This window comes from Theileria annulata, chromosome 2 (assembly GCF_000003225.4).
Source record: "Theileria annulata chromosome 2, complete sequence, *** SEQUENCING IN PROGRESS ***".
Taxonomy (NCBI): domain Eukaryota; phylum Apicomplexa; class Aconoidasida; order Piroplasmida; family Theileriidae; genus Theileria; species Theileria annulata.
This window is the reverse complement of record NC_011099.1, coordinates 1,091,891-1,115,039: the sequence shown is the minus strand read 5'-3', so window position 1 is coordinate 1,115,039 and position 23,149 is coordinate 1,091,891. Positions and strand designations below refer to the sequence as shown.

The 23,149-nt window shown below is 34.6% G+C and overlaps 14 protein-coding genes across 14 annotated transcripts, besides 4 other annotated features; 6 read left to right on the top strand and 8 right to left on the bottom strand.

Moving 5' to 3' along the window:
• Nucleotides 1-127: 127 nt before the first annotated feature.
• TA13160 (uncharacterized protein) lies at nt 128-2,440 on the bottom strand (the record flags this gene model as incomplete). Its single annotated transcript, XM_947189.1, has 1 exon — nt 128-2,440. The coding sequence occupies one exon, from the start codon at nt 2,438-2,440 to the stop codon at nt 128-130; it is 2,313 nt and encodes a 770-aa protein (XP_952282.1).
• A 908-nt stretch (nt 2,441-3,348) lies between these two features.
• On the bottom strand, nt 3,349-4,119 carry TA13165 (purine nucleoside phosphorylase, putative; the record flags this gene model as incomplete). Its single annotated transcript, XM_947188.1, has 1 exon — nt 3,349-4,119. One exon carries the CDS (start codon nt 4,117-4,119, stop codon nt 3,349-3,351), a length of 771 nt encoding a protein of 256 aa, XP_952281.1.
• A 203-nt stretch (nt 4,120-4,322) lies between these two features.
• TA13170 (purine nucleoside phosphorylase, putative) lies at nt 4,323-5,093 on the top strand (the record flags this gene model as incomplete). Its single annotated transcript, XM_947187.1, has 1 exon — nt 4,323-5,093. The coding sequence occupies one exon, from the start codon at nt 4,323-4,325 to the stop codon at nt 5,091-5,093; it is 771 nt and encodes a 256-aa protein (XP_952280.1).
• Nucleotides 5,094-5,137: 44 nt separating this feature from the next.
• On the bottom strand, nt 5,138-5,902 carry TA13175 (purine nucleoside phosphorylase, putative; the record flags this gene model as incomplete). The annotated part of the gene is made up of 1 exon (XM_947186.1): nt 5,138-5,902. The coding sequence occupies one exon, from the start codon at nt 5,900-5,902 to the stop codon at nt 5,138-5,140; it is 765 nt and encodes a 254-aa protein (XP_952279.1).
• A 229-nt stretch (nt 5,903-6,131) lies between these two features.
• On the bottom strand, nt 6,132-7,432 carry TA13180 ((SSF, Peter Pan) family member protein, putative; the record flags this gene model as incomplete). The annotated part of the gene is made up of 3 exons (XM_947185.1): nt 6,132-6,429; nt 6,503-6,852; nt 6,887-7,432. 3 exons carry the CDS (start codon nt 7,430-7,432, stop codon nt 6,132-6,134), a joined length of 1,194 nt encoding a protein of 397 aa, XP_952278.1.
• Nucleotides 7,433-7,708: 276 nt separating this feature from the next.
• On the bottom strand, nt 7,709-8,490 carry TA13195 (uncharacterized protein; the record flags this gene model as incomplete). The annotated part of the gene is made up of 2 exons (XM_947184.1): nt 7,709-8,205; nt 8,238-8,490. The coding sequence occupies 2 exons, from the start codon at nt 8,488-8,490 to the stop codon at nt 7,709-7,711; spliced, it is 750 nt and encodes a 249-aa protein (XP_952277.1).
• A 371-nt stretch (nt 8,491-8,861) lies between these two features.
• Nucleotides 8,862-10,553, top strand: TA13200 (replication factor A-related protein, putative; the record flags this gene model as incomplete). Its single annotated transcript, XM_947183.1, has 10 exons — nt 8,862-9,005; nt 9,040-9,111; nt 9,144-9,283; nt 9,313-9,415; nt 9,446-9,541; nt 9,575-9,757; nt 9,799-10,079; nt 10,110-10,177; nt 10,210-10,301; nt 10,332-10,553. The coding sequence occupies 10 exons, from the start codon at nt 8,862-8,864 to the stop codon at nt 10,551-10,553; spliced, it is 1,401 nt and encodes a 466-aa protein (XP_952276.1).
• Nucleotides 10,554-10,733: 180 nt separating this feature from the next.
• TA13205 (uncharacterized protein) lies at nt 10,734-11,684 on the top strand (the record flags this gene model as incomplete). Its single annotated transcript, XM_947182.1, has 7 exons — nt 10,734-10,953; nt 10,989-11,121; nt 11,184-11,195; nt 11,226-11,344; nt 11,375-11,436; nt 11,470-11,561; nt 11,594-11,684. The coding sequence occupies 7 exons, from the start codon at nt 10,734-10,736 to the stop codon at nt 11,682-11,684; spliced, it is 729 nt and encodes a 242-aa protein (XP_952275.1).
• A 723-nt stretch (nt 11,685-12,407) lies between these two features.
• On the top strand, nt 12,408-12,869 carry TA13210 (vacuolar ATP synthase subunit f, putative; the record flags this gene model as incomplete). The annotated part of the gene is made up of 3 exons (XM_947181.1): nt 12,408-12,461; nt 12,524-12,605; nt 12,640-12,869. 3 exons carry the CDS (start codon nt 12,408-12,410, stop codon nt 12,867-12,869), a joined length of 366 nt encoding a protein of 121 aa, XP_952274.1.
• A 64-nt stretch (nt 12,870-12,933) lies between these two features.
• On the bottom strand, nt 12,934-14,180 carry TA13215 (uncharacterized protein; the record flags this gene model as incomplete). The annotated part of the gene is made up of 4 exons (XM_947180.1): nt 12,934-13,094; nt 13,127-13,373; nt 13,404-14,041; nt 14,081-14,180. 4 exons carry the CDS (start codon nt 14,178-14,180, stop codon nt 12,934-12,936), a joined length of 1,146 nt encoding a protein of 381 aa, XP_952273.1.
• Nucleotides 13,287-13,355: a sequence feature (4 probable transmembrane helices predicted for TA13215 by TMHMM2.0 at aa 71-93, 113-135, 216-238 and 253-275).
• Nucleotides 13,428-13,496: a sequence feature (4 probable transmembrane helices predicted for TA13215 by TMHMM2.0 at aa 71-93, 113-135, 216-238 and 253-275).
• Nucleotides 13,737-13,805: a sequence feature (4 probable transmembrane helices predicted for TA13215 by TMHMM2.0 at aa 71-93, 113-135, 216-238 and 253-275).
• Nucleotides 13,863-13,931: a sequence feature (4 probable transmembrane helices predicted for TA13215 by TMHMM2.0 at aa 71-93, 113-135, 216-238 and 253-275).
• A 240-nt stretch (nt 14,181-14,420) lies between the features above and the next one.
• TA13220 (uncharacterized protein) lies at nt 14,421-15,983 on the bottom strand (the record flags this gene model as incomplete). The annotated part of the gene is made up of 8 exons (XM_947179.1): nt 14,421-14,519; nt 14,551-14,697; nt 14,740-15,072; nt 15,106-15,334; nt 15,365-15,446; nt 15,477-15,777; nt 15,807-15,869; nt 15,918-15,983. 8 exons carry the CDS (start codon nt 15,981-15,983, stop codon nt 14,421-14,423), a joined length of 1,320 nt encoding a protein of 439 aa, XP_952272.1.
• Nucleotides 15,984-16,261: 278 nt separating this feature from the next.
• TA13225 (uncharacterized protein) lies at nt 16,262-17,838 on the bottom strand (the record flags this gene model as incomplete). Its single annotated transcript, XM_947178.1, has 5 exons — nt 16,262-16,698; nt 16,843-17,011; nt 17,044-17,358; nt 17,388-17,614; nt 17,763-17,838. The coding sequence occupies 5 exons, from the start codon at nt 17,836-17,838 to the stop codon at nt 16,262-16,264; spliced, it is 1,224 nt and encodes a 407-aa protein (XP_952271.1).
• Nucleotides 17,839-17,937: 99 nt separating this feature from the next.
• Nucleotides 17,938-19,697, top strand: TA13230 (uncharacterized protein; the record flags this gene model as incomplete). Its single annotated transcript, XM_947177.1, has 4 exons — nt 17,938-18,002; nt 18,037-18,389; nt 18,419-18,632; nt 18,662-19,697. 4 exons carry the CDS (start codon nt 17,938-17,940, stop codon nt 19,695-19,697), a joined length of 1,668 nt encoding a protein of 555 aa, XP_952270.1.
• Nucleotides 19,698-20,130: 433 nt separating this feature from the next.
• On the top strand, nt 20,131-22,292 carry TA13235 (uncharacterized protein; the record flags this gene model as incomplete). Its single annotated transcript, XM_947176.1, has 2 exons — nt 20,131-22,087; nt 22,120-22,292. 2 exons carry the CDS (start codon nt 20,131-20,133, stop codon nt 22,290-22,292), a joined length of 2,130 nt encoding a protein of 709 aa, XP_952269.1.
• Between the last annotated feature and the right edge of the window lie 857 nt (nt 22,293-23,149).

The following is a 23,149-nucleotide window of genomic DNA, read 5'->3' as shown; positions in this document are numbered from 1 at the left end:
AGTCTAAAAAATATAATCAAGAATCTCCCTACCACGTTTCTCTGATTAAACGAATATATTCTATTAAATATTATTAAGACTAAAACATGAAATGTAAAGAGATTAAATGGCATTTACATTTAAAAAATTAAGATTGAAGTGAATCGGGTTTCCTTTTATTTTTTGCTTCAAATAACAGCCTCAGCAATTGTCCTTCGTTCATTATTGTTCTCTGTCGTGTTTTCATTTTTTCAGACTGTAGCTGATTCTTTAGTCTAACGAACATTGAAACATTTTCAGAATCATCTCTCAACTGATTTGACGTGTTTTCAGTGTAGTTTAAGCCATTTTCATATGACATTTGTTGATTATCCACAAGTCCTTCATATTGTACTTGTTGCAAATTATCAAAAAATCCATCCGTCATATTATTATATTGATTTTCCTGTACGTTTAACATTTGTCCACTCATGTTAGGTTGTGAATCGCTCATGTTAATGAACTGGTTTCCTAATGGCTTAATCATTTGATTTTGGAAATTGTTTATAAGTTGATTATCAAAAGTGTTTTGGAATTGTGAATCTGATGTATTGAAATTATCTCTAGTATCAACTTGTTGTTCTTTTCTGTTGAAAAATTGTTCCTGATTATTCCTTTGTTCCAAGTATGTTGTATCAAATTTATTGATAAATGAAAGTGAAAATATATGCTTGAAGGACTGGAAGAGATCAGTTGATGGGTCTGAGTTATTTCCAAACTGGCCTGAGAAGAATGAGCGGTTGAAATTATCAAAATGGTTCTTCTCAAACGTGTTCACCAATCGTGTGTTACTCATGTTGAAGGTGTTATCTTGGTGGGACATGGTGAAGAGGGGTGATCCAGGAGCTTTGGAAAAGGGTTTGGCACTTGTAGGATTTGTGGATTTTAGTGACATTTTAGGCCTGTAAATAGGCTTTCGGTCAAGTGACTTTCTAACTTTAGGCCTAATAAATTCAGTATCCTCTGAGTTTCCGCAAAACCATGACACGTCGTAACATTCGTCTAATATTTCACTTGCCATTAAATATCCTTCGCAGTTGAAAATCTTGAAGAAATTATCCACCTTCATACGGGGGAAGGTTGAGGCTGTGATAAAGTACTTGGAGTCAAGTGACCACTCTGATATAACAGTGCATGGTTCTTTAAACTGGACGATTTGTTCCATCTCATTAGCTCCTTCCTTCTTGTACCAGAAACAAATCTCTCCTGCCAAATTCCCAAATCCTCCCAAAGCCACCATATTTCCCAGAGGGTTCCACTTAATCGTATTTCTATACATGTTCGGGAACTCGAAAAGTGTCTCTAGTTCAACATTATACAACGTTATCCTACATGGCATATTCCCTTCCATTAGGATGAAAATGTCAGATTTCGGGTTCCATCTGGCGTCATGTGTTGTATAACTGTTAACTTTACTGATGTATTTGCCATTACTTGAGAATAAAATACAATTTGTTGTTGAGCCGTACTTTTCTCCTGCCAAATCCACTGTTGACTGGGCCAGGATTATCAAATAATTTCCTGAAGGTGACCAGAGTAGTTCCGCTGAATCTGTGAATTTAAGCTCGTGTTGGGAAAATGACGACTCTGACAACGAATCTCCGCTTAGTTTTAGGGTTGAAATCCTGAGATTTCCCGGTGAATGACTTGAATCTGGCTGAGAAAAGGCGGCCATAAAAATATTATCTCCATCTGAGAAAGTGTTTACGCTAGTTTCCATCGGTTTATATGATAGATCAACAATGAATACCATTGGTATTCTAACTGTTAAAAGTAGTTTAACAGATTTGAGAGATGACCCTTCTGAGACAATTGAGTAGATTCCAACTTGATGGTTGTGGCAAAGTGCAAAATTGTCCGTTGAGCCAATCCATTTGGTTACCGGCCATTGTTCTGGTGAGAGTCTCTTTGTGTTAAAAGTTCCAATGATGTTTTTCTTGGAAATATCCCAGATGTGCAGGTTGTCTTCAAGACAAAGTCCTGACTCTGAGTAATTTGTCAGGTTGAAGTAAACCACCAGATATGTCCCGTTTTTTGACCATTGCAAGTGTTTTATGTTCTTACATCCCAGGGGTGTGTACATATTCTTAAACTTTCCTACTCCTCTCAATGTATCCATTGAAAAGTCTGAGTAAAGGTTATTTTTTGTATACACGATTGATAACCCTGATCGGTCATCAACTATGCACAGGTTATTGTTCTGTGAACAGATGCAATGTCTTGCGAAGCGGTCTTGGTACCAAACACATTCTGCTCTCAAACTTGTTACAGGTTCCTTTTTTTCTTCTTCTTGTAAATTTTCATTTTTGTTCGGATCCTGTCCCTCCTCCGATTTCACTTGTTGGCATTTGTAGATGTAAAGCCCATTTTTGGCGTGAACTGTGAACAAATTCATCTTAAAATGTTTAATGGGTATTAACATTTACAAGGTACGCCAAATAATTACAGGGTTTGTCCGATGTTTAGGTCTAAAATAAAATCTTAATCACAAAAAGGTGAAAATGTTGCGATATGGTTAAAACCGATCTATTTCAAGGAATTATTTTAATGAGAATCATACGGTTTAAAATGGTTATTAGGGTTTATTGATAGAACCATTTGCTCAGTAGCAACATTTAAGAATAGCGAATACTAATGTTCAAATTGACTAAGTTGTTAAAGATATGATTATTAAATGTTATAACATTTGAAAAGCATATTGAAATGAGAAATTAAAGAATAACGAGTGTGAATGAAATATTAATGTTAGAAATCGAGATTAAATCTAAAAAGTAAAAAATTCCAATTAAAAAATTAATATACAGTGTGAAAAATAGTTTTAAAATCGAAATATTATATTACAAAGAATTAAAATAACATATAACGAAAAGCTAGTAATGTAAAAGGGTATTAAATCCAAAAATAATTAATAAAAATAATATAACCAAAAATGATAAATTAAAATGGTTAAAATAAGGAAAGAGAAGAAAAAACTCTAGATTCAGGTATGATTAATCTAATGACCCCAGTGTAAAAACTAATTAACCAAAATTTTACTTATTCTTATTTTTATTTTCTTCCTTATTTTTGTTATTATTTTTGTTTACTATATCTAGTTTCTTCATTTTTAAATTTTGTTATATTTCAATACAACCTTTTCTTCATTATATCTATCAACACCTCTAAATAACTACCCTATTTGGTATGTTACATTTACATATATAGGATTTTCTAGAATATTATAAAGTTTTATTTAAAAGTACAGGTTATTTTACACATATTCCACTGAGGTTGTTTATTTAATTTAACTGGATTGAATTTTGGGAATTAAACATTATCCTGATATATTTACTACATCCCATTATTGAGGTATATCTTAGAGAGTTTTGAAGCTGCCTTTGAAGCTACAAGGGTCATATTTTCAATTCCAAGCTCAACTGCTTCTTCGCCAATAGTGTATCCACCGTTTCCCCAGAAGAGAGGTGACCCGTCAATTGTCATAATGGCCCCGGCTTTAGCTCCATAAAGTGAAGATAATACGAATATTGTTGAAGTTTCACACTCTTCAGTATCTGCTATATTATATAAGGTGTATATATCCCTGTGATCGTCTTTGCAAACTCTTCTGTAGAATAAATCCGTACTGTAATTCATTCCAAGTGAAGCTTTTATACCAAGTTGTTCAGCAGTATCTACAAGGCAGTCAATAACATCAAAATCAGCTACTGCGGGATATTTAATGTCTATTTCTGCTAGAGAGCTGTTGTCGTCTCGAATTGTGGCATAAGTAATAGATAAGTCACCGCTCTTTTCATGTGAAGGCCTGTATGAACCGCATTTTCCACACCTGATAACGATTTTGACACCCATTTCAAGTAATTCCCTCAATATTGGAGAGGCTGCTGTACCAGAAACTCCATGGTAAACTAGAAGGATCATTTCACCATCAACCTCAACTTCTGCGATTTTGTAACATAAAAACTCATTAAACTCATGATACTTATTACCTATCTTAGGAAACAGGTCAAAGTGATATAAATTCTCAGATACTATTACAGCTTTGTGAACCCGGTCCCTAGGAACACCCATTCTTACAAGTAATTTACAATCCTCGTACTCCATCCCGCCTATAGTATTTTTTTAAACATTTCTCTAATTATATTATAACCGTTTTAATTATATTTTTTTAAAATGTTGGTTATTTTTAACAATCATTTGAATGCCAGTTCCCCATTAGATAGTAGATAAATTTTCCATTCACATAGATAATCATTTAATTTATTATTTAACATTTTCCTCTTTGTAAATTATAATTTTAGAGATAGATGCCATCCTCATCTCCCTACTTCTTTAATAAGACTAATATACCGCCTAGAATCGGCTACTTCAAATCCGTAATCATATTCGGAGACCGGTCCTGGTTTGACGTGATTTTACCCATGGTCGATAGCTATATCGAATTTGGGGACTATAAAAACATGAAGTCGGTGGAAGTGTCGTATAAGGGCCGTAAAATACTTTTGTACAGTTTTGGATTTGGATTTGTAGATTTAAACCGCGTCGTTACAGAATCTTGGTTCTTGGGCGCGTTATATTTTATATTTTTAAATTTTTCAATACCATTATTACCTTCAAGCCAAATCAAAGATAAGGATATATTTACAATATACGCATCTTGCAGGAACGAATCTGGGACATTCGCAGAAGTCGATTACAGGTACCCAGCTGTGGCCCATCCGACAATTGTTAGAGCCCTGAGAACGTCATCAGAATCGCTGGGATATACATTGAAACCACAAAAATCGGTAGTAGTGGACGGTTACTACGAGAAAAAGGTGAAAAGGCCTACACTCATGGACGAGATTGTTCAAACTGATATCGAGTTACAGGATTGGGATTCCTCTAACATGTTAGTGTACTCAAGTCTCAGAAAGGTTAAAAGCGGAATATTAACATGTGTTGGTCTAAAGCCCAATTTAGTAAATATGTACGGTGAATTTTCAGATTTTTCAAATTACAATCAACAGATGAATCTAATGGCAAAAATCGCATTAGAGGCCTGCTTACTAGTTGAACCTCTGGAAAATAATAGATAATGAGTAATCGTTTATTTGCAACAAAATAGTTGGGTTGATGTATATTAATTGTGACAAAACCTTTTGACCAAAACCGATGCTGCTTTAAGTCCAATTACCATTGTTTTTTCAATCCCTTTCTCAACTGATTCTTCGCCAAAAGCGTAACCACCGTTTCCCCAGAAGAGAGGTGATCCGTCGACAGTAAGGACAGCTCCGGCCTTAGCTCCGTAAAGCGATGATAACACGAATACTGTTGATGTTTCATTATCCTCAGTATCTGCAATGTTGTTTAGGGTATACTTGTCTCTAGGGTCGTCTATGCAAACTCTTCTGTAGAATAGATCGGTACTGTAATTGATTCCCATTTTTGTTGTAAACCCAAGTTGTTCAGCAGTATCTACAAGGCAGTCGATAACATCGTAATCAGCTACTGCGGGATATTTGGCGTCGATTTCTGCTAGAGAAACGGTATCGTCTCGGATTGCGGCGTAACATATATAAATATCTCCATTGTTAACCAGGCATGGATTGTATGAACCACATTTTCCACACCTGATAACGATTTTGACACCCATTTCAAGTAATTCCCTCAATATTGGAGAGGCTGCTGTACCAGAAACTCCATGGTAAACTAGAAGGATCATTTCACCATCAACCTCAACTTCTGCGATTTTGTAACATAGAAACTCGTTAAACTCATGATACTTATCACCTATCTTAGGAAACAGGTCAAAGTGATATAAATTCTCAGATACTATTACAGCTTTGTGAACCCGGTCCCTAGGAACACCCATTCTTACAAGTAATTTACAATCCTCGTACTCCATCCCGCCTATAGTATTTTTTTAAATCAAACTAATTGGAAACATCTCCAAATATTTTAATGTTTTGTTTTAACACTTAAATTAAATGATGTATTTTAACATGTTAAAATAATGTACTTGTGTATATTTTGACTATGAAATTTTGCGATTATTTGATGCCACCCCATGGGCTAGAGTGTGTATAATTTACGCTGTTATTCTACACATTGATAACCGAGAATATGTTTTAAAATTATTTCTTTCTTTTCTTTTCTTTACTACGCTTTTGTTCGTTCACAGAGTCTTCCTTTTCAGGATCTTGGTTCTCAGAACCTTCCTTATCAGTTGCGCCTTTGGCCTTTTTTACATATTTTTCGTATATTTTCATTACTCGCTCAGACTCAAGCTTCCTCTTCTTTACTATTTCAGGCTCAAGCTTCTTATTCTCCTCCAACTCCTCCTGAGTTTTCTTCACGAACCGGTGGTACTTGACTAAAAACATTTTTAAAGCAATATAACGAACCTGGTCCCGTGAAAACATCATTCTCCAGCTTTATAAGAGTTAGATGAACTCTAGGACCAATTTCAACTAGCCTAAAGTAACATTAATTTATAAAAATTAACCTTATTCCGATTTTATTGCGTGCATCTGAAGTCTCAGTACGCTCTAAATCAACTCCATATTTATTTTTAGCAATAATATTTTGAGATAAAATGTTATCGAGTTCAACGAATTCATCAGTGTCGCTGTCAAAGCTGGAATTTTTTTTCGAAGTAAGATCCGACGACAGGTAATTATTGATATGCTCAAAATCAGACGTTTCGTTGATCAAATTCTTCATGGTTTTCCTTGTTAAAAGATCCTTAACCTGGTCCGGAGTGTTGCAGTCGACTAGATTTATTGAATAGTGCCTCAAAACAATAGTTCCGTCGTTCTGTTTATGGAAAAGAATTACCCTCTTGCAATTTTGTATCTATGAATAGATTATTTAATATTTATATAATTACCTTAGTGGTAGAAAGGTCGACGGGGGAGATCATCTTGTTCAAAGTCTCAGTAACTCGGGTCATGGCTTTGTCAAACCTAGAAGAATCATCTTTTGAACCATCATCATCTGAACCTTTAGATGTGCCTCTTGAAAATCCGTTTAATACTAAAAGAGGAGAATAATTTGATGAGTCAAATGACTGAGGATTTTTGCAGTGTTTGAAAATATCAGAAATAAGTGAAATTTTATTAATCTGAAAAGTGAAACTAGGTCCACTGGGAAGGTTTGCGATCTTCAAATATGAGATTTCTGACCCTTGAGATAGAACTATTAGGTGAGTTAAGCCTAGAACATCAGTAACACTTGTGAAATCCCTCAACCTTTGTCTTGATCCCTCCTTTAAACGAGCTGCACAATTTGGGGATAAAATTAGCCTTAAATTTTGTGCCAATTGTTTCATTTCATGGTTGACTGAGCCTCTTCTTATTACTAGGATTCTTGGAGATTCTGTATCTATGGTATGATCAGGGGAAGGCTTAGACTTTTTTTTCCTAGACTTGCCCATTTTATCATTAAAATCCTTTAAATATAAATTTTAAAATAATTTATGCTAAACAATTTATTAAATGTACCCAATAAGTAATGAAATCTATTACCATTGGATCAACAGAATCCAAAAGTATTTTTATTTTCTACAAATCACATATCTCTCCTTTAAAGATTATTTATTTTAAAATATTCCTAAAATATACAACAATAAATTTTCTGTTGATTGGATTCCACACACTATATATACGACAATTCATTGACTAATAAATATTATTAATTTTAAATATTAATTTTACTCAGTTGGCCATCCTACCCGTTTTAGATTTAAATTATCAGTGTCAATTCCATGAGTGTATGAATGTGTTCCAGCCCTGGACTTTATAGCTGAAACATTCTTTCCGTCGAAACTATTAAACTTATTCATAGCTCTGAGTACAGACTGATAAAACTTTTCTGGTAAAACACATTGCTGACTTTGAGCTGATTTGGATTCTTCTTCAGAAAATGACCACTTGTATGAATTTGACCATTTATCGCTATAGCCAGACTCTTCAGAAACTAAATCTCTATACAAATCCCCCCCGTAAGATAAGAGAGCTGATGGAAAGTGTTGAACATCTGCATCGTAAGCTGATCTAGGAACAACATCAGAGTCCATTAGTAAGAATGTGTTAAGTGGGAACTCTGAGGAAAGCCTATTAACAGAGTCTATTACAGACAAAGAAGCAGTGCTTTGTCTGTTATAGAACACTGAAACCACAAGGTCTTTCATATGAATAGTGTCATTATCTATAAAAAATTTGTATAAATAGAAAAAATACCCAAAGGTCTGTAAACTACATTGTGGTAGTCGTCAAAATCAGATAATTTTAATACGTTTTCATTAAATCGTTTTGAAAGGGGGAATAAATTTTCAGAATTAGTGTGTAAATAAAGTCTAGGTGTAAAATTATGTCTTTTGTTCACATTATTTAGGTTATTTAAAATAGTTTTACATGTAGAGGAACAACTGGTAAAAGATTTGGTGTTTATGTCGAAGATAGATTTACATAATAAACGGATATAGGACCTCATTGAAGGAAAAATTAAAAATTTATAAAAAGAAAATAATTTTATATTGAGAAGAACTTAAATTTTAGGTGTATAAATATAGTGCACTAAAAATAAAATGATTCCGTAACACATTTTATTTTGTTATTCCTCTACTTTTCCCCAAAACTCATTTTAAAATCATCTTTAATGAGATTTCTTATAAACTGATATAGAATTCATATACATACACAATGGTGTGTGTTGTTATATTCTTTACTTGAGGATTATTTTCAGACTGACAATGGTCTTCCATCACATAAATTTATTTTATTGTTATTTTATATATCATCTGTAATTAAAATTTTTCATTGTCGTTCACAAAACACTGTCTTCTCCACTGATTTTTCATAATAATGGCAAACTCATACTTTCCGATAAAGAATATAACGACGTATACCAGTAATTGGACGATTTTGGGCAAAGTCGTTGAAAAATCACCCCTCAAGTCACTAAAAGGAGATAACGCATTTTTGTTTGTGGACATTGTCGATAAAAACGTATGGTTTTAAATTTTAGTAATTTTTTTATTAGGGAGATACCATTCGAGCTAAATTTTGGGGTTTAGCAGCCAACAAATGGAATGATCTGTTAGAAAAGGGGAACGTAAGTAATTTGAGAGCAATTTTATCCCTTAGGTCTATACCTTTTCAAAAGGATCAGTTAATTTGTCCAACAAAAAGTTCAACAACACCCCTCACAACTACGAAATAACTTTTGGTACGGATGGGGTAATAGATCCCTCGGACGAACTTGACGACATAAACGTCGAGAGAAAGTAAGTTGAGTAGATCACATCTGATTTAGCTACGAATTCGTTACGCTGAGGGATATAAAGTCAACGTCGCGCGACACTCCATTCGTGGTTGATATTTTATGTTTCGTAAAGTCGCTGACACCAGTCTCAGTGGTATTTTATGGCGGTTAAATATAGTTTCAGACTAATACAAAGTTTAACAGAGACACTAAAAAGAGATTACTGTATGTTGTGGATGATACGAGCTATGAGTTGGAAGTGACCCTTTGGGGCCAAATGGTATCAAGCATATTTTTTCATTAATAAATATAGACTGAGCTCCCAATATTCGACGATATCCTAGATAAGCCAGTTATACTGTCACAAGTGACAATAAAGGAGTGGAATGGAGGAAGATTCGGACAAACAAGCTTGACGACAGATATAAAATTGGCAGACTTTCAGTCGGTTAGAAATAAAGATAGACTCTCAACACTTGAAGCGTGGTATCAGAAGGTAATTTTTATGATTTACCAGATGTTTAAAAACCAATTTAGGCTATGTCCGAAAATGAAACTTTCAAAACCATGAAAACACAGACCATGTCTTCATCCAGAGATTCATATGAGTTTTCAACCATTGAAGATGCCATGACCAGAGCGAAGGGCTATTTCACATTCAACTGTAAACTTAGGAAACTGTTTTGGAAAAACAAGGACGGAGATATGAGACTCTGGTACCACTCCTGCCCAAACTGTTACAAGAAGGTAGTCGAAGAACAAGAAAACGTTTGGAGGTGCATCACCTGTGACGACTCAATAGTTACACCAGTATTGAGGTTTAGAGTAATGGAATAAATGTGTTTCAGATACATTGTTACTTGTGTTTTTGTGGACTTTTCAGGCCAAATGGTGTCAACAGTATACTCAGATAATGGTAAACTATAATTAAAATTATTGGAAATTCAGGGAAAAAACTCCTTGGATATACAGAACAGGAACTGGACGCAATGGATAAGGAACAACTTAAAAATACACTTGATTTCGACGTTCTCCATAGGGTATTATTATGATTTTCAAATCATGTTTAGGATTTCAAAGTCTCAGGATTCTTCAAAAACAAAACATATAACGGAGAATCAAGGAATATATTTAATGTAACGAACGTAGAGGAAGTTGATTACGCAAAAGAGACTGAATTACTTCTTGAAAAGATGCAAATAACATATGAGTCTGTTGAAAACTTTTTATCCCTGGGCAACCCAGATTCTCAAAGTTCCCAAAAGAAAACCAAATTTGACCAACAATTATAAACACATTTTAACAAAATTCACTGTTTGCAATATATTGTTTTTAAATTTATAAAAATAAATTTACATATTATTTGTTACAATTTACAAGTTTTTAGATATCATGAACATGGTATTATGAAATCCACTTTATGATATATGAAAGTTTTAATTATGTGTTAATATAAACTTATAAGAATTCTGATGAAGCTTTTATCACTGATTTCTGGAGGCAAAGATGGAATTTACAGCATTTTATGCGCTAGAAGGCAGGGCCATGAGATTGTGCTTCTGGGCCACATGACTCCTCAGGATTCCAACACACATGAACTGGATAGTTACATGTTTCAGACTATAGGCCACAATGTGATAGAGTCGATAAGCAAATGCCTCGATATCCCACTCCTTGAAAGAACAATTGAGAGTAATTTGTAAGAGATAAATAACGCATGAATTCAGGAGCTCCAGCATCAACGAAGTCATTGGACTACACTCCGGATGATCAGGATGAGGTGGAAGACTTATATAACCTTGTAAAGGAAGCTCTGGTTTGTTTTAACTTATCTTATTTGAATAATAAATCTACTAGATGGTGAATAGTGAGATTGAAGGTGTGTTAACAGGGGCAGTATGTTCTAAGTATCAAATGGAAAGGGTCAAAAATGTGTAAGTAAAATGAATTTTAGCGTTAATTAGATGCTCTCGGCTTAATCTAAGCTCAGTAAACCCTTTGTGGGAAAGGAACCAGAGGGATTTAATTAAGGAAATGATAGATGAAGGAATGGAAGCAATCTTAATTAAGACGTGCAGCTTAGGTAATCTATTTGTTCAGATAAATAATTTAGGGTTAAATGAAAAACATCTTGGAAGGAAAATCAGTGAAATATATGAAGAGCTATTGGAGATGGTAGGAGTTGAAGCTAACCTAATATAATTACAGGAGAACAAATATGGATTAAATGTGTGTGGAGAAGGTGGAGAATACGAAACGTTAGTTCTCGACTGTCCAATTTACAAAAAGAAAATATTAATGTAAGATTGAAAATAGTAAAAAAATTTTTAAGAGAGGAACATGAAAAAATATATCATTCCAAAGATCCTTACGCCCCAACAATATTATATGTGCCACTAAAATGGAGGTTGGAATCCAAATAAAAATCATGGGAAAATAAATTATCGGAAAGAGTTTCTGAAAACTTTTTAAATAAACTAATTTGTAAAATATCAGTATATGGATATATAAAAATTCGTATGTGTAGCAAGATATCGAAATAATAGCTTAAAATGACTTCTTGTTGTAGGGATGGGGGTTGAAGCAAGATCTTAAAAAAGCATGTAATAAATCAGTCTTCATTACCCGAGGACTGCAACATAAATATACAGTCTATTACCAGCGTTGATGATTTGGCTTTATGGTTAATAAAAATGACCTTATGCCCTAGATATCTGAGCTGGACTTTAATAATAAAACATAATGCAGACTTTCGGGAATAAACTTATTAAAACATAATAATATTAGATTTTAAAGATGATTAGGAATCTATATTTATATTTATATTATATAATACACGTTATTTATATAATTATTATATAATAAATGTATGTTGTTTACATTTGTCACTTTTTTAATATCTTTACTTTTTTCCCTCATCATATAATTTATTGTTATTAATTTCTTCATTTATATATGTAAACGTAGGTACCTGATACCTATACAGATCAGTTATTAATTTTTTCAGATGCCACTTCTAAACAAGATTTTGCTTAATTTTATGTTATTTTAACATAAATTACATTTTTTTAATTATTTTATATTGTATCATAATGTATTGCCAATGTTCGTTCTGATATTTAATTTTATCACCGCGATACAGGCCGATGGATAAAATTAAGAACCTTGTAAACTGTAAGATTTATATTATCGGAGATGAGGTTTGAATTATCTATTTCACGATAGATTTTATACTCTAACACACAATAATAACAGTTATTAGGATACAGTGGTTGGATTCCTCCTTGCAGGAGTAGGGAGCAAGGATGGACTGGGAAGAACAAATTATACTATCGTAACGCCAAGTAATATTTTATTTCACTAAACTTATTTATTTAGAATTTACTAAAGCCCAAATTGAGGAGGTATTCAAGTTGTATGTCTCGATGGATGATTGCGGAATAATCATCATAAATCAACACATTGCAGAAAAAATTCGAACACTCCTGGACCTCCACGATAAATTTGTACCAACGATCTTGGAAATACCAAGCAAAGAGGAACCTTACGACCCTAGTAAGGACTCAGTTATGCAGAAGATAAAGGTCTTCTTCGGAGAAAATAATTGATAAAACATAATTTAATAAGAAGGTATCTAGTAAAATATATTTACTGCGATTTAAATAAATAGCCCTATGGACTATCTTCTCCAATCTCAGGGTCAAATTGCTTAGTATCCTTGGTCATCCTCAAGAATTCAGAATTCACCTCCATTATCGGCTGGTCGATGTCGTCTAGGGATTCTAGACTCCTCTCTCCCCTTTTAAACTCGATTCCTTTCTCTTTCCGATTGTCTAATGGTGATGTTATTAATTTATAAACTCACCGTAAGGAATTAGCCACAACAAGGGGTTGTTGCCCAGAACCGACTTGAGATTATTATATAGTCCTAATGACCAAATCGACTCGTCCATATTGTGTTTTGAACCCGAATACTTCTCACAAAATTCTATAGTTGTGAAATTCTCGCAAATGAGCCAGGTGTGGAAAAGAAGGAAACAAGTCAAAACAAGACCGAGGACGACGCCCAACACCTCAGCGACTATTATCACAACCAAATCTCCAAAGGAAGTCTAAAGAAAATAACTTAAAATAAAAGTTACCAGAGGGTTATTCAAGAATTGTCTGACCGTAGGAAAGAGGAGAATTGCGATATATATTGAAATAACGTCAGAATATAAAGTTGTCAAATAAAAATATTTGTAGTTCCTCCATCCTATACAGTTGTTGGCCCATGGACAATGATGGTCCATCTTAAGAACACATGTTCCGCAATTTTTGCAGTGATGAGTTCTGTCAGGCTTGAATTTTGAACACCACTTACAAAACCTCCTAGCTCCCGATCTTTTGGTTTCATACACAACGGAAGTAGTGTTGACGTCCTTGTTATTTAGGTTCCATTCCAACGTGTCCGGGATATTCCCGGGGTTTTTATACATACATAATACATAGCTTACTAGTTGGAGGAATAGGAAAAGATGTATGAAAAGTGTGTGACAAATAATTCTATCACTCAGCACACCATAATGAGCCAGATCCTGATTTATTGCAGGTTTCAAATTATATACAAAAAATGAACCGTAAATCACTGAAAACACAAATAACGCAAAAATCACAGGTAAATAGTTGAAAACTGATCTACTTCCATTATTCCCATCCGCAGAACCCATTGACCTGAAACAAGTTTTTGAGCTAGAATTTGTCCGTTTTTTATGCAATAAAGGCTCATTTTCGTTATCTTCTAAATAATAAGGATTATTTGGAACGTATGAAGAATAACTTTCTGTTCTTCTTGTGGGAATTCTGTATGAATCCAGGTCATTTTTTTCTGTATCCTCGAAATCTTCGTCAATTATTATTTTATCATTTTGATCATCCATATTTTTTTAGTTTCCATAAAAAATGATATTTTTCCGGAAGTCACTCATAACTCAAAATCATTAGAAGGTTATTGCATTTAACCGATCAAATACACTTTCGCTGCTCAACTGGCAGGAGTGGAATTAAATAATAAATAAATGAACGGCAAAAAATATGAGAAATTGATATTAATGGCACTTTATTGCATTGTATTTACAAAATTGTCTAATGTGCAGCACCGATGTGCAGCCGGGGAAGAGCTATATTGAAGAGAGGTATTCTCTTACGACTTTGACCACAAAGTCCAAATCGCCCTTATCTAGAGCTTCACTCCAAGAATCCCGCGGGAATCCACTCTTCTAAACTTAATTTATCTTAGGGTACCCTAACCTGCTGGGCCATGAAGGCTCGAATAGTATACAAAACGGTAACACATTGGATTCTATCATCAAACTTTAGCGAAAAATAATTTTTAATTTTTTTCTCCTCGTATGTTCCGAATGAAATCTCAGTATCTGAGTGTTTGGAATCCTGGACCTACAATGTGTAGTGATTGCCGCTGAATCATGTAAAACTAACCACTATATCCTCTAAAGATTGTTCAAACGAGACCGTATCCTCCGATTCTTCATCTTCGCTGATTTTGGTATCAAATGCTCCAATTGAAAAGATTTTGTGCCTGTCTTTGTCCTCCTTTGAAACCACAATACAGAGTTTTGTAGTTATTTGAAGTTTTACATCCACAACTTGATTCAGTAATTTTGACTTCTCGTATGTTATACCGCTTTTAAAGTCTTTGTTGTAACATAAAATACAATCTGTTGAAAAATCCTCGCTTAGGTTCTCGAGAATCCTCAAGGCCAGGTCGTTAGATATGTCCACAGGGCCAGCAGAGCATAGAGTTGATATATTCTACATGTTTATGTTTATATATACATTGAATACATGGAATTTTTTCTCATTTGGGTATGAGTTTTGGAATACGTTTATGTGCGGGTCATAAGGTCCTGAGTTTGAGAACATGTTATTAACTTTTAATTGAGCCTCAACAAGTCTGTGACCCCTGCAGAATATATATTTACCGATAGCTTCAAATGGAATTTTAAATGTTTTCCCGTCATATAGTGCTTCTGGAGAATAGCGATCAAGTGAATTATATTCAACTCCGATGAACCTAATTATAAATAAGTAACATTTAGCATACCACTCATATAGAATTACTGGAAATTGCTGAGAATAAGGCGATGCATCAATACATTCTACAGTGTTTCCATTTATAGTTAATCCTAAATAAATTGTTTTAAATTGAGTCGTACCTTTAATGTACAACGGATATGCTTCGGGACTTGGGATATCAGTATTAGTCATGTGTTGAAGTTCGTGCAAATAGACTCCTCTAACCTCATTTTCTTCGATATCTGATTCACTCAGTAGTTCAAAATGGTCTGACTCGTAGGATGAGACTGTTCCCTCGGTGATGGACCTAGATACAAAACTGAGCAAACTATAAGAATATGACATAGTTATATCCTCCACGGGTTTCTTTTCCTCCGAAACTTCTGTTTCTCTTTCCCATATTGGAATTATATGGTCCTCCACTTGTACGCGGCTCATATACTAAGAATGAAATATGTGTTTAAAAATACATCATCTGGTTTTAGTTTCCTCCTCAAAGGTGCCAGGGTAATTGGCTCCGGTGTTTTCTTCTTCTACAAATTATTTTTAATTTAATGTGTATGAGTAAGGTAGAAACTAACATCATCACTGGTATTAGTGTTTTTATTAAGCCTTAAAAAGGAGAAATAATCAGAAACGCTGTCCATATTATTTAAATTGAAATTATATTAAATTATTGTGGAAATTTGACGATAATGTGTCAGTTTTGACACTCCGTTTTAGAAATACAAAAACATTAAGGATACATTGGCTTAATTAGCCAAAACAACTAAATTTATTAAATTTACATACACATTAAAAATTAATTTCCAAAATGTGTGGAATATTTTGTCTAATAAATAAAAATTCCAATTAAGTAAGCACTAGAATCACGAAGTAATACATTAATTAATTTTTAATTACAATTTACTAAAATTGAATTAAATTAAACGGACAAAGATTTTATAAAATCGGTTCTCTCAGGTCTGTTGAAGGTATGGATTACTAGTTTCAATCCTTCCAGGCATTTGGTTATTGACAGGTCCTTCAGAAATATTAAATTATTTAAATATACCTCATGTGCAAGGTTTTCTCCTTCCAAGCTCTTTGTTACAACCTTGAAACACTTTTTGTTTTTTCCATCCCTACTTCCGTTTGTTCCCACTTCATATCCGAATAACGTTCTTGAATTTCCTCCCTTCTTTTCCTTAGAGTTGGGGTGATACTCAAGAATATAAGTAAGCTGAAGAGTTATAATATTGAAATTTCTTACTAATTGTCCTGGTTCTGATTCAAGTGATAGCTGAGTTCCAACTTCAACTTCATTTAGTAGGTTATTAAGTAGTGTTTTGATTGAACCAAAGTTTCTTACCACAAAATTCCCTACAATTAATTATATAATAGAATCAACATGCCAATTTCTATTGGGATTGCCATAGCTGCTGATTTGATTCTTTGAAGTTCTTTTGATCTAGAGTTGAGTGTGCTTAAACTCATTGCCTTTTACAAATTTATGGGAAATTAAACTTACAGATTCCAATTTCTTGAATTCTGACTCATCATTTATTAGCTCTATATTTATTGGGGATCCGTTTACAAGCGGTTTTTCTGCCATTAAATCGGATAAATTTGATGTTTTTGAAAGCCAGGCGTAACACGAACCTTCTGAAATGGACGATATGAATTTGACTTTGGCCTGAAAATAACAGATTAACTAATCAATTTTACTTTGTTCGTATTGTTAATGGCTTGTTTTACCAATGTCCATTCCTTAACATCTAAGGGTATGTTTGCAATTTTGACAATTGGTCCAGCTACGTGGAATGTTTCAGGGGTCTCTCCAAATTTTTTCTTAATAATTGGTTTCTTTCCAACATATTTTGGTAGAGGGTCGTTTAATTTAATATACAGAGTTCCTTCGAAGTCGTGAAAGGATAAGTTGGGTATCAGATTCTCGGAAATTACTTTTTTAATGTCTTCAATCGTTGCCTTAATCTCCATCATGCGTTTTGCACTAAGGATATACTTCACGTCCATAACATTCTAAAAGGCATTGAAATATGAGTAATTACCTCTACTCCAATGTTTGCTGAATCTTCCTTGAATTTCGAGTTATAAAAGTGATCAATCGACAAGTTATCTGGAGATAGATAGAATGATAATTGCCTTATGATAAAATCCAATCTTTGTTCGGGTGAAGCGTGTAAAACAATAACGTTAAAATCATCATTGTCGATACGTTCCTTTTTCAATATCAAATCAATGTTAAAAGAATCGTCACGGCGTTTAGAAGGATTATCTAAAATATATATAAATAATTAAAAATACCCAAAATGGATTCTGAAGGCCTTTTATTATTATTTACAGACATAATAAAAAATTATATATATTTATATATTTTAAAAGATACTGAGGCTTGATATTGTATTGTTTTTATATTTGTTTACCCGATGATTCCAGATTGATATATATTATATCAGTTAGATCATGAATTATATATTTAAATACCTGCATAAACTCCATGTGTTATTTTCTGGAAATTCTATCACTCATAATTATTTATAACAGTTTCTCTATTTTGTTATTTTAGTTACTATAATTTATTAATATTTGTGTACTATAATGAAGTTGAATATATCTTCTGATGACATAAATTTGTTGATTTATCGATATTTGATAGAGAATGGGTATTTTAATAATCTTGGTCAATGTTGTTTTCAGGTATTGTCACACTGCCTTTTCATTTAACAAGGAGGCCAACATTAGTGGTAACCCATACTACGTGAATCATGCTGATAAGATTCCTCCTAATGCATTGGTATCATTTATGCAGAAGGCTATGATTTACATTTACCTGGAGTATCACACTGATGACATAACTGGAGACCAGATTCTGTGTGACGAGACGTTTTCATTCTTTCGCAAACACAACTGTTTCAGGAAGCTGGGTCAGTCCCACGGTTTACCTCTATCGCATTCCATGAACAATAGTCGTGATCGTACCGATAATGTTGAGAGTCACGTAGATAAGAATAGTACCACAAACGAGGTTTCTTCCGACAGTCTCAACTTCGGTTAGTTCATATATTCATATATGGTGTAGATTTATCTAAGAGTGGCTTTGTTCGTGAGGACGTATTGGAGACCAACAGTAGTTTATTTCAACTCAATCACCCTGTTTACGTGGGTCCTCCACAAAGGCGTTTGTCCGACAAATGGCAATTGTATGGTTACCATAAACTCTTCGAATACTTGGATCCTAATCTCTCGACAGTTTGTCATTTCAATCCACTATATGCTGGTTATATTTTAAAGAAGTTAGTTTTCATATTTCAACGATGTTTAGGACTGAGAATGGTCCCTCTAGTCTTTACAAGCTGAACGAGGCTGGCAAGTCCTCCATTTGTGAGATACTACTTCCTCATGCAAAACTGGCTTCATCTGAGTCTGATCCTGGAGTGACTACATCTTCTAGATGGAGGCATGATGGTTTGGTGGTGTTCAGTGGTCATTCTGATGGTAACCTTAACCTGTGGTCATTGGAGGGTCACTTGCTCTCTAGTGTGAAAGTGATGGATTCTCCTGTAACATCTGTAGGTTTTTCTGGAACTAAGGCATATTGGAGCGAGGTTCAGCCTGAATCAGAATCTCCATACTACGTTTCCGCTGGTTGCAAGACTGGTGATGTGTTTGTGTATAGAGTTGACCACAATAATTGCCTCCTAGTAAATCACTTCAAACAGTCTACATGTGTTACTGACTTGGAGTGGCAGAACAATAATCTACTTTCATCGATGACCGCAGATGGGACCCTTACCAACTACAATGTGGAGACAGGTGAGTCTTCACAGCAGTTCGTCCAGTCAAAGAATGGTGTTCCATTCATGGAGTGGGATTACTATGGAAGGTTCCTGGCGATTGTGGACGATTCAGACGCATTGAAGGTGTACAAACCCAGAGAAAATCATGTTAATGGAGACCTATCCGAACTTAAGGGACACAACGGACAACTCATATATGCTTCTTGGTACTCAGGCACAGTAGAAAAGTCATCATCAAGAATATGCACAATAGCAATGGATAAACAGATGATAGTATGGGATGTGACTTCCGGTTCATCACTCATGTCTCTCGCACTCGACCAAGTCCCAACCACCGTCTCAGTCTGTCCAAACGACACCCTAGTCGCAATTAGCTCATATAGAAACAGTGTAAAGATGTATGCTCTACCAAACCTCACACTCTCCTGCTCATTCTATGACAAAACTGTACCCACTAGTATCAGCTGGTCATCTGATAGACAACATCTCGTTTACAATGTTTTCAATCTCCAGAGGTCCCTTGTAGTACCACTTAACACCCTATCATTTCAATCTGACTAACTTTCTCTACACATTACATCTCAACTACTCTTGTGGGCATTCATATTTTCTGATGTCGTATGTTTTAATCTACCCATAGTATTAATTTTCTATCTGTTATTTGTTTTTACTAATGTGTTAACTCCATATGTCATTTGAGTATCTCAAAAATGCCATTTGGCTATGGGGCCATGAGTATCCATTTTTAAATTGAATGTGGATGGGATATAATAATTTAATATGTAATCTCTTGATTTCCTCATTAAACTGATTTATCTATGCTCTTCTAACATGTTTAGCTATCTTTGACTTGTTTTAGTTGAAGGTTAGGATGTCGTTTTAACATGTGTGTTTAATGTATAAAATTTGCGTATTATATTTGAAATGATAGAAATTATCGATGTGTAATATGAATGGATATTTATTGATTGTTTTGTAATATATTGATATAAGGATGGAGTGCTTTTTGCCTTCTACTGCGTTTGTTACTAGGAAACGTACAGATCTTACAGATAGTTGTGATTCTACAAAATGCGTAGAAGGATCTGATCTGAATTCTGGTAGCGCAAACATAGGTGATGTTTACACCCCTATTGGTAACGCTGGCTGTACTGGGAAGTCCGATGAATACTTGGATTTACCTGGGACGGTTAGTGAGAATGAATCTGTAAAGAAGGAATTTTCGTACTGTAATGAAGTTAATGCTGGTGTGTTTGATAGTGACTTTGCGGATGTTTGTAAATCTCCCCGTATTACATCTGTTGATCGTTTGAACCGATTGAAGAACGAATTTAGTTCTAAGGATATTTCTAATATTTCACAATTTGATCCAACTTTTGATGATTCTGTTTCTATTCCCGTGGATACACTTGAAACTGCTAACTCAAATTCCGGCTCTACATCGCCGTCAACTACTACTCCTGTTAAATCTGTACGTTCATCTACTAGGAGATTGGATGTGTTGAGCAGTATCCGCACGAGGCTGGATGAGCCTCACGTCAACATCAGTGACGATGAGACTAAGAACCCTATACTGGCTAACTCTGTGAGACGTACTAAGGGTCTTTCTTCTAACACTGCTGATGTTCGGAGATCTTTACAGGTTCTTGGTAGTTCTCGTTGTTGGACTGACCGTTTCGAGAATCAGGACCCTGATGCTGATTCCTTATCTGCTACTCAGAGTCCAGTCAGAAGCTTGACTAGTTTGATGAATTCCCAGGCTGACGTTTCCGATTCATCTTTTAGACGACCGCTCTGGGAATCTACTCCTAATTTCACTCCTATCCGATCCATCTCTAGTTTTGACAGATTACCTTACCACTCCTCTAAAGGTGATAGTTTGGATAGGTTTTCTAATACCAGTGTTGCTGAGATGTCCCGGATGCCATTCAACCCTATGTCAAACGTAACATTGACTAGGGAGGAGATGTGCAGGTCCAAACTATCAGGCGAGTTATTAGTTCTCCACAAGCACTTCCAGAATATTTGCACTGTGATCAATCGTTCCATGAAGAGGGATGACAAACCATATTTCCGTATTTTCAGAACTCTAGTTCAACGTCTGTCACGCAGGTCATTCACAATGGATCATTTGAGGAAGATTCTTTGGCTCGCTCCCAACCTGATTAGTGTAAAATGGGTACTGATAAGTGAGTCTTTCAGGAAGAAGTATCCTACTGAGTACAAAGAGTCTACCGATAAGGTTTATGATATAAACATAAGGATCCTTCGTCCGGACCTTTCTTGCTGCTACAATAACCAGGACTACGAGAAAGCCTGTTTCCTCTTCAAGACTATTTTATGCACTTGGTCACTAAAGTGCGATTCTGAGAATTTGGTGGATTTCGACGTTCCCATGGCTGATCTTCCCGAGAAGAACCTTAGGTCCAACTTATCTACTCCCATCAGGGACACTACTCCATTAAGTACTAATAGAATCAATACTACTAGAATGAATGATACTCCCATGAGAGGTTTTACACCCAGAATGAATACAACTCCCATGAGTACTCCTAGGATGAATGATACTCCAATCAGGGATACTACTCCAGTTCGAAGTGTACTCAGGTCTGATTTGTTTGGCTGCCTGGATAACACTCCTTGCAAGTCATACAAGATGGCTGAAGACTCTTTCGAAACTTCATCGAAAAGGATGAGGACCGATAGTATTTCCCCATTGTCGGTTGACCTCCTGGACACCCCTGGTATGAATCGGATTCGTGAGAACCTTAAAAAGTTAGCCGAGAGTAATCAAGCCCCTGATCCTCAGAATGATTTGAAGTTCTGGATCGATATGCGGTGGTTCACCAAGATTCTTCTAGAAATAATAGTCAGCGACACTTCACCTATCATGAAACTTGAGTTTCTAGTCGATTTCATACTAAAGTACGGGTCGAGGAAAGTAACACAAGGTAACACTTAAATATCATATAAACGTATTTAGATCAAGTTACAAGGTGGATTGACACATTGTCCGAAATCGACCCCTGTATTCTACACAAGGGCATCTCTAAATTTGAAGACTATACTACAGTTCTGACAATCAACAAGTCGGCCTCCTTCGACAATGCCTTGGATTACATTAATCAGAAAATCAAAACTTTAAAATCATTTTAATCTAATCAAGTCCTTTTATCCCATTTATCTTCATAGACTCACTACTCAGACTTATCCTGTCAATTATCACCTTTGGTGAATCTATGTAATAAATCCACTCTCCATTCTCCTTTTTATAGTTTATAATCTTTCCTTTAATTTTTATAGAGGACTTCCTTTTTCTTGAAAATTGTAGGTTTCCCATCTCATTTATAGTTTCATACAATGCCTACAGTATTTGTAATAATTTTAAAGTTACCTTCTTGTGGCATTCAATTATTTCATAAAAATCTTGAGTTGATATAAGGTTTTTAGATATAAAATCTTGTAGAGTATGCTGTAATGAAACTCCAGAATGGAGCTTCAAGTGCGATTTTTCGTACAAAAATGGAGAGGAAGTTAAGGAACAGCCGTACTTTATGCAACTGATGGGAAGAGTATAAAATTTTCTCTTTTTAATTTGAGGCTGGATAGAAAGGCACTCATCGGTGTGGTTTGCCTTAGGAGGAGGACAAAAGGCTTCGTCCAGGTATGAGGTAAGGTCAGAATCAAAAGGTTTGTAAGGACTGTGCATTGGTAGCGTAATTATCACTAAAATATGGACACATTTATTTTATAAATAAAAAACAAAAATGAAAATTAAAATAAAGATAAATTAATACAAAATTTTCAATAATTCTACAATATAACAATAATAAAACAGGTGGCAACAGATTGTGGTTGAATGTGTAAGGCACAAAATTCAAATAATCAGAATTAATTATTTAAAATAATTTAATTTATGTTATATTATAATGTAATATTCCATTATATGATTCAAACATATGTGATCGCATTGTATTCATTCATTTAATCAATTTATCGCATCTTTTAATCAA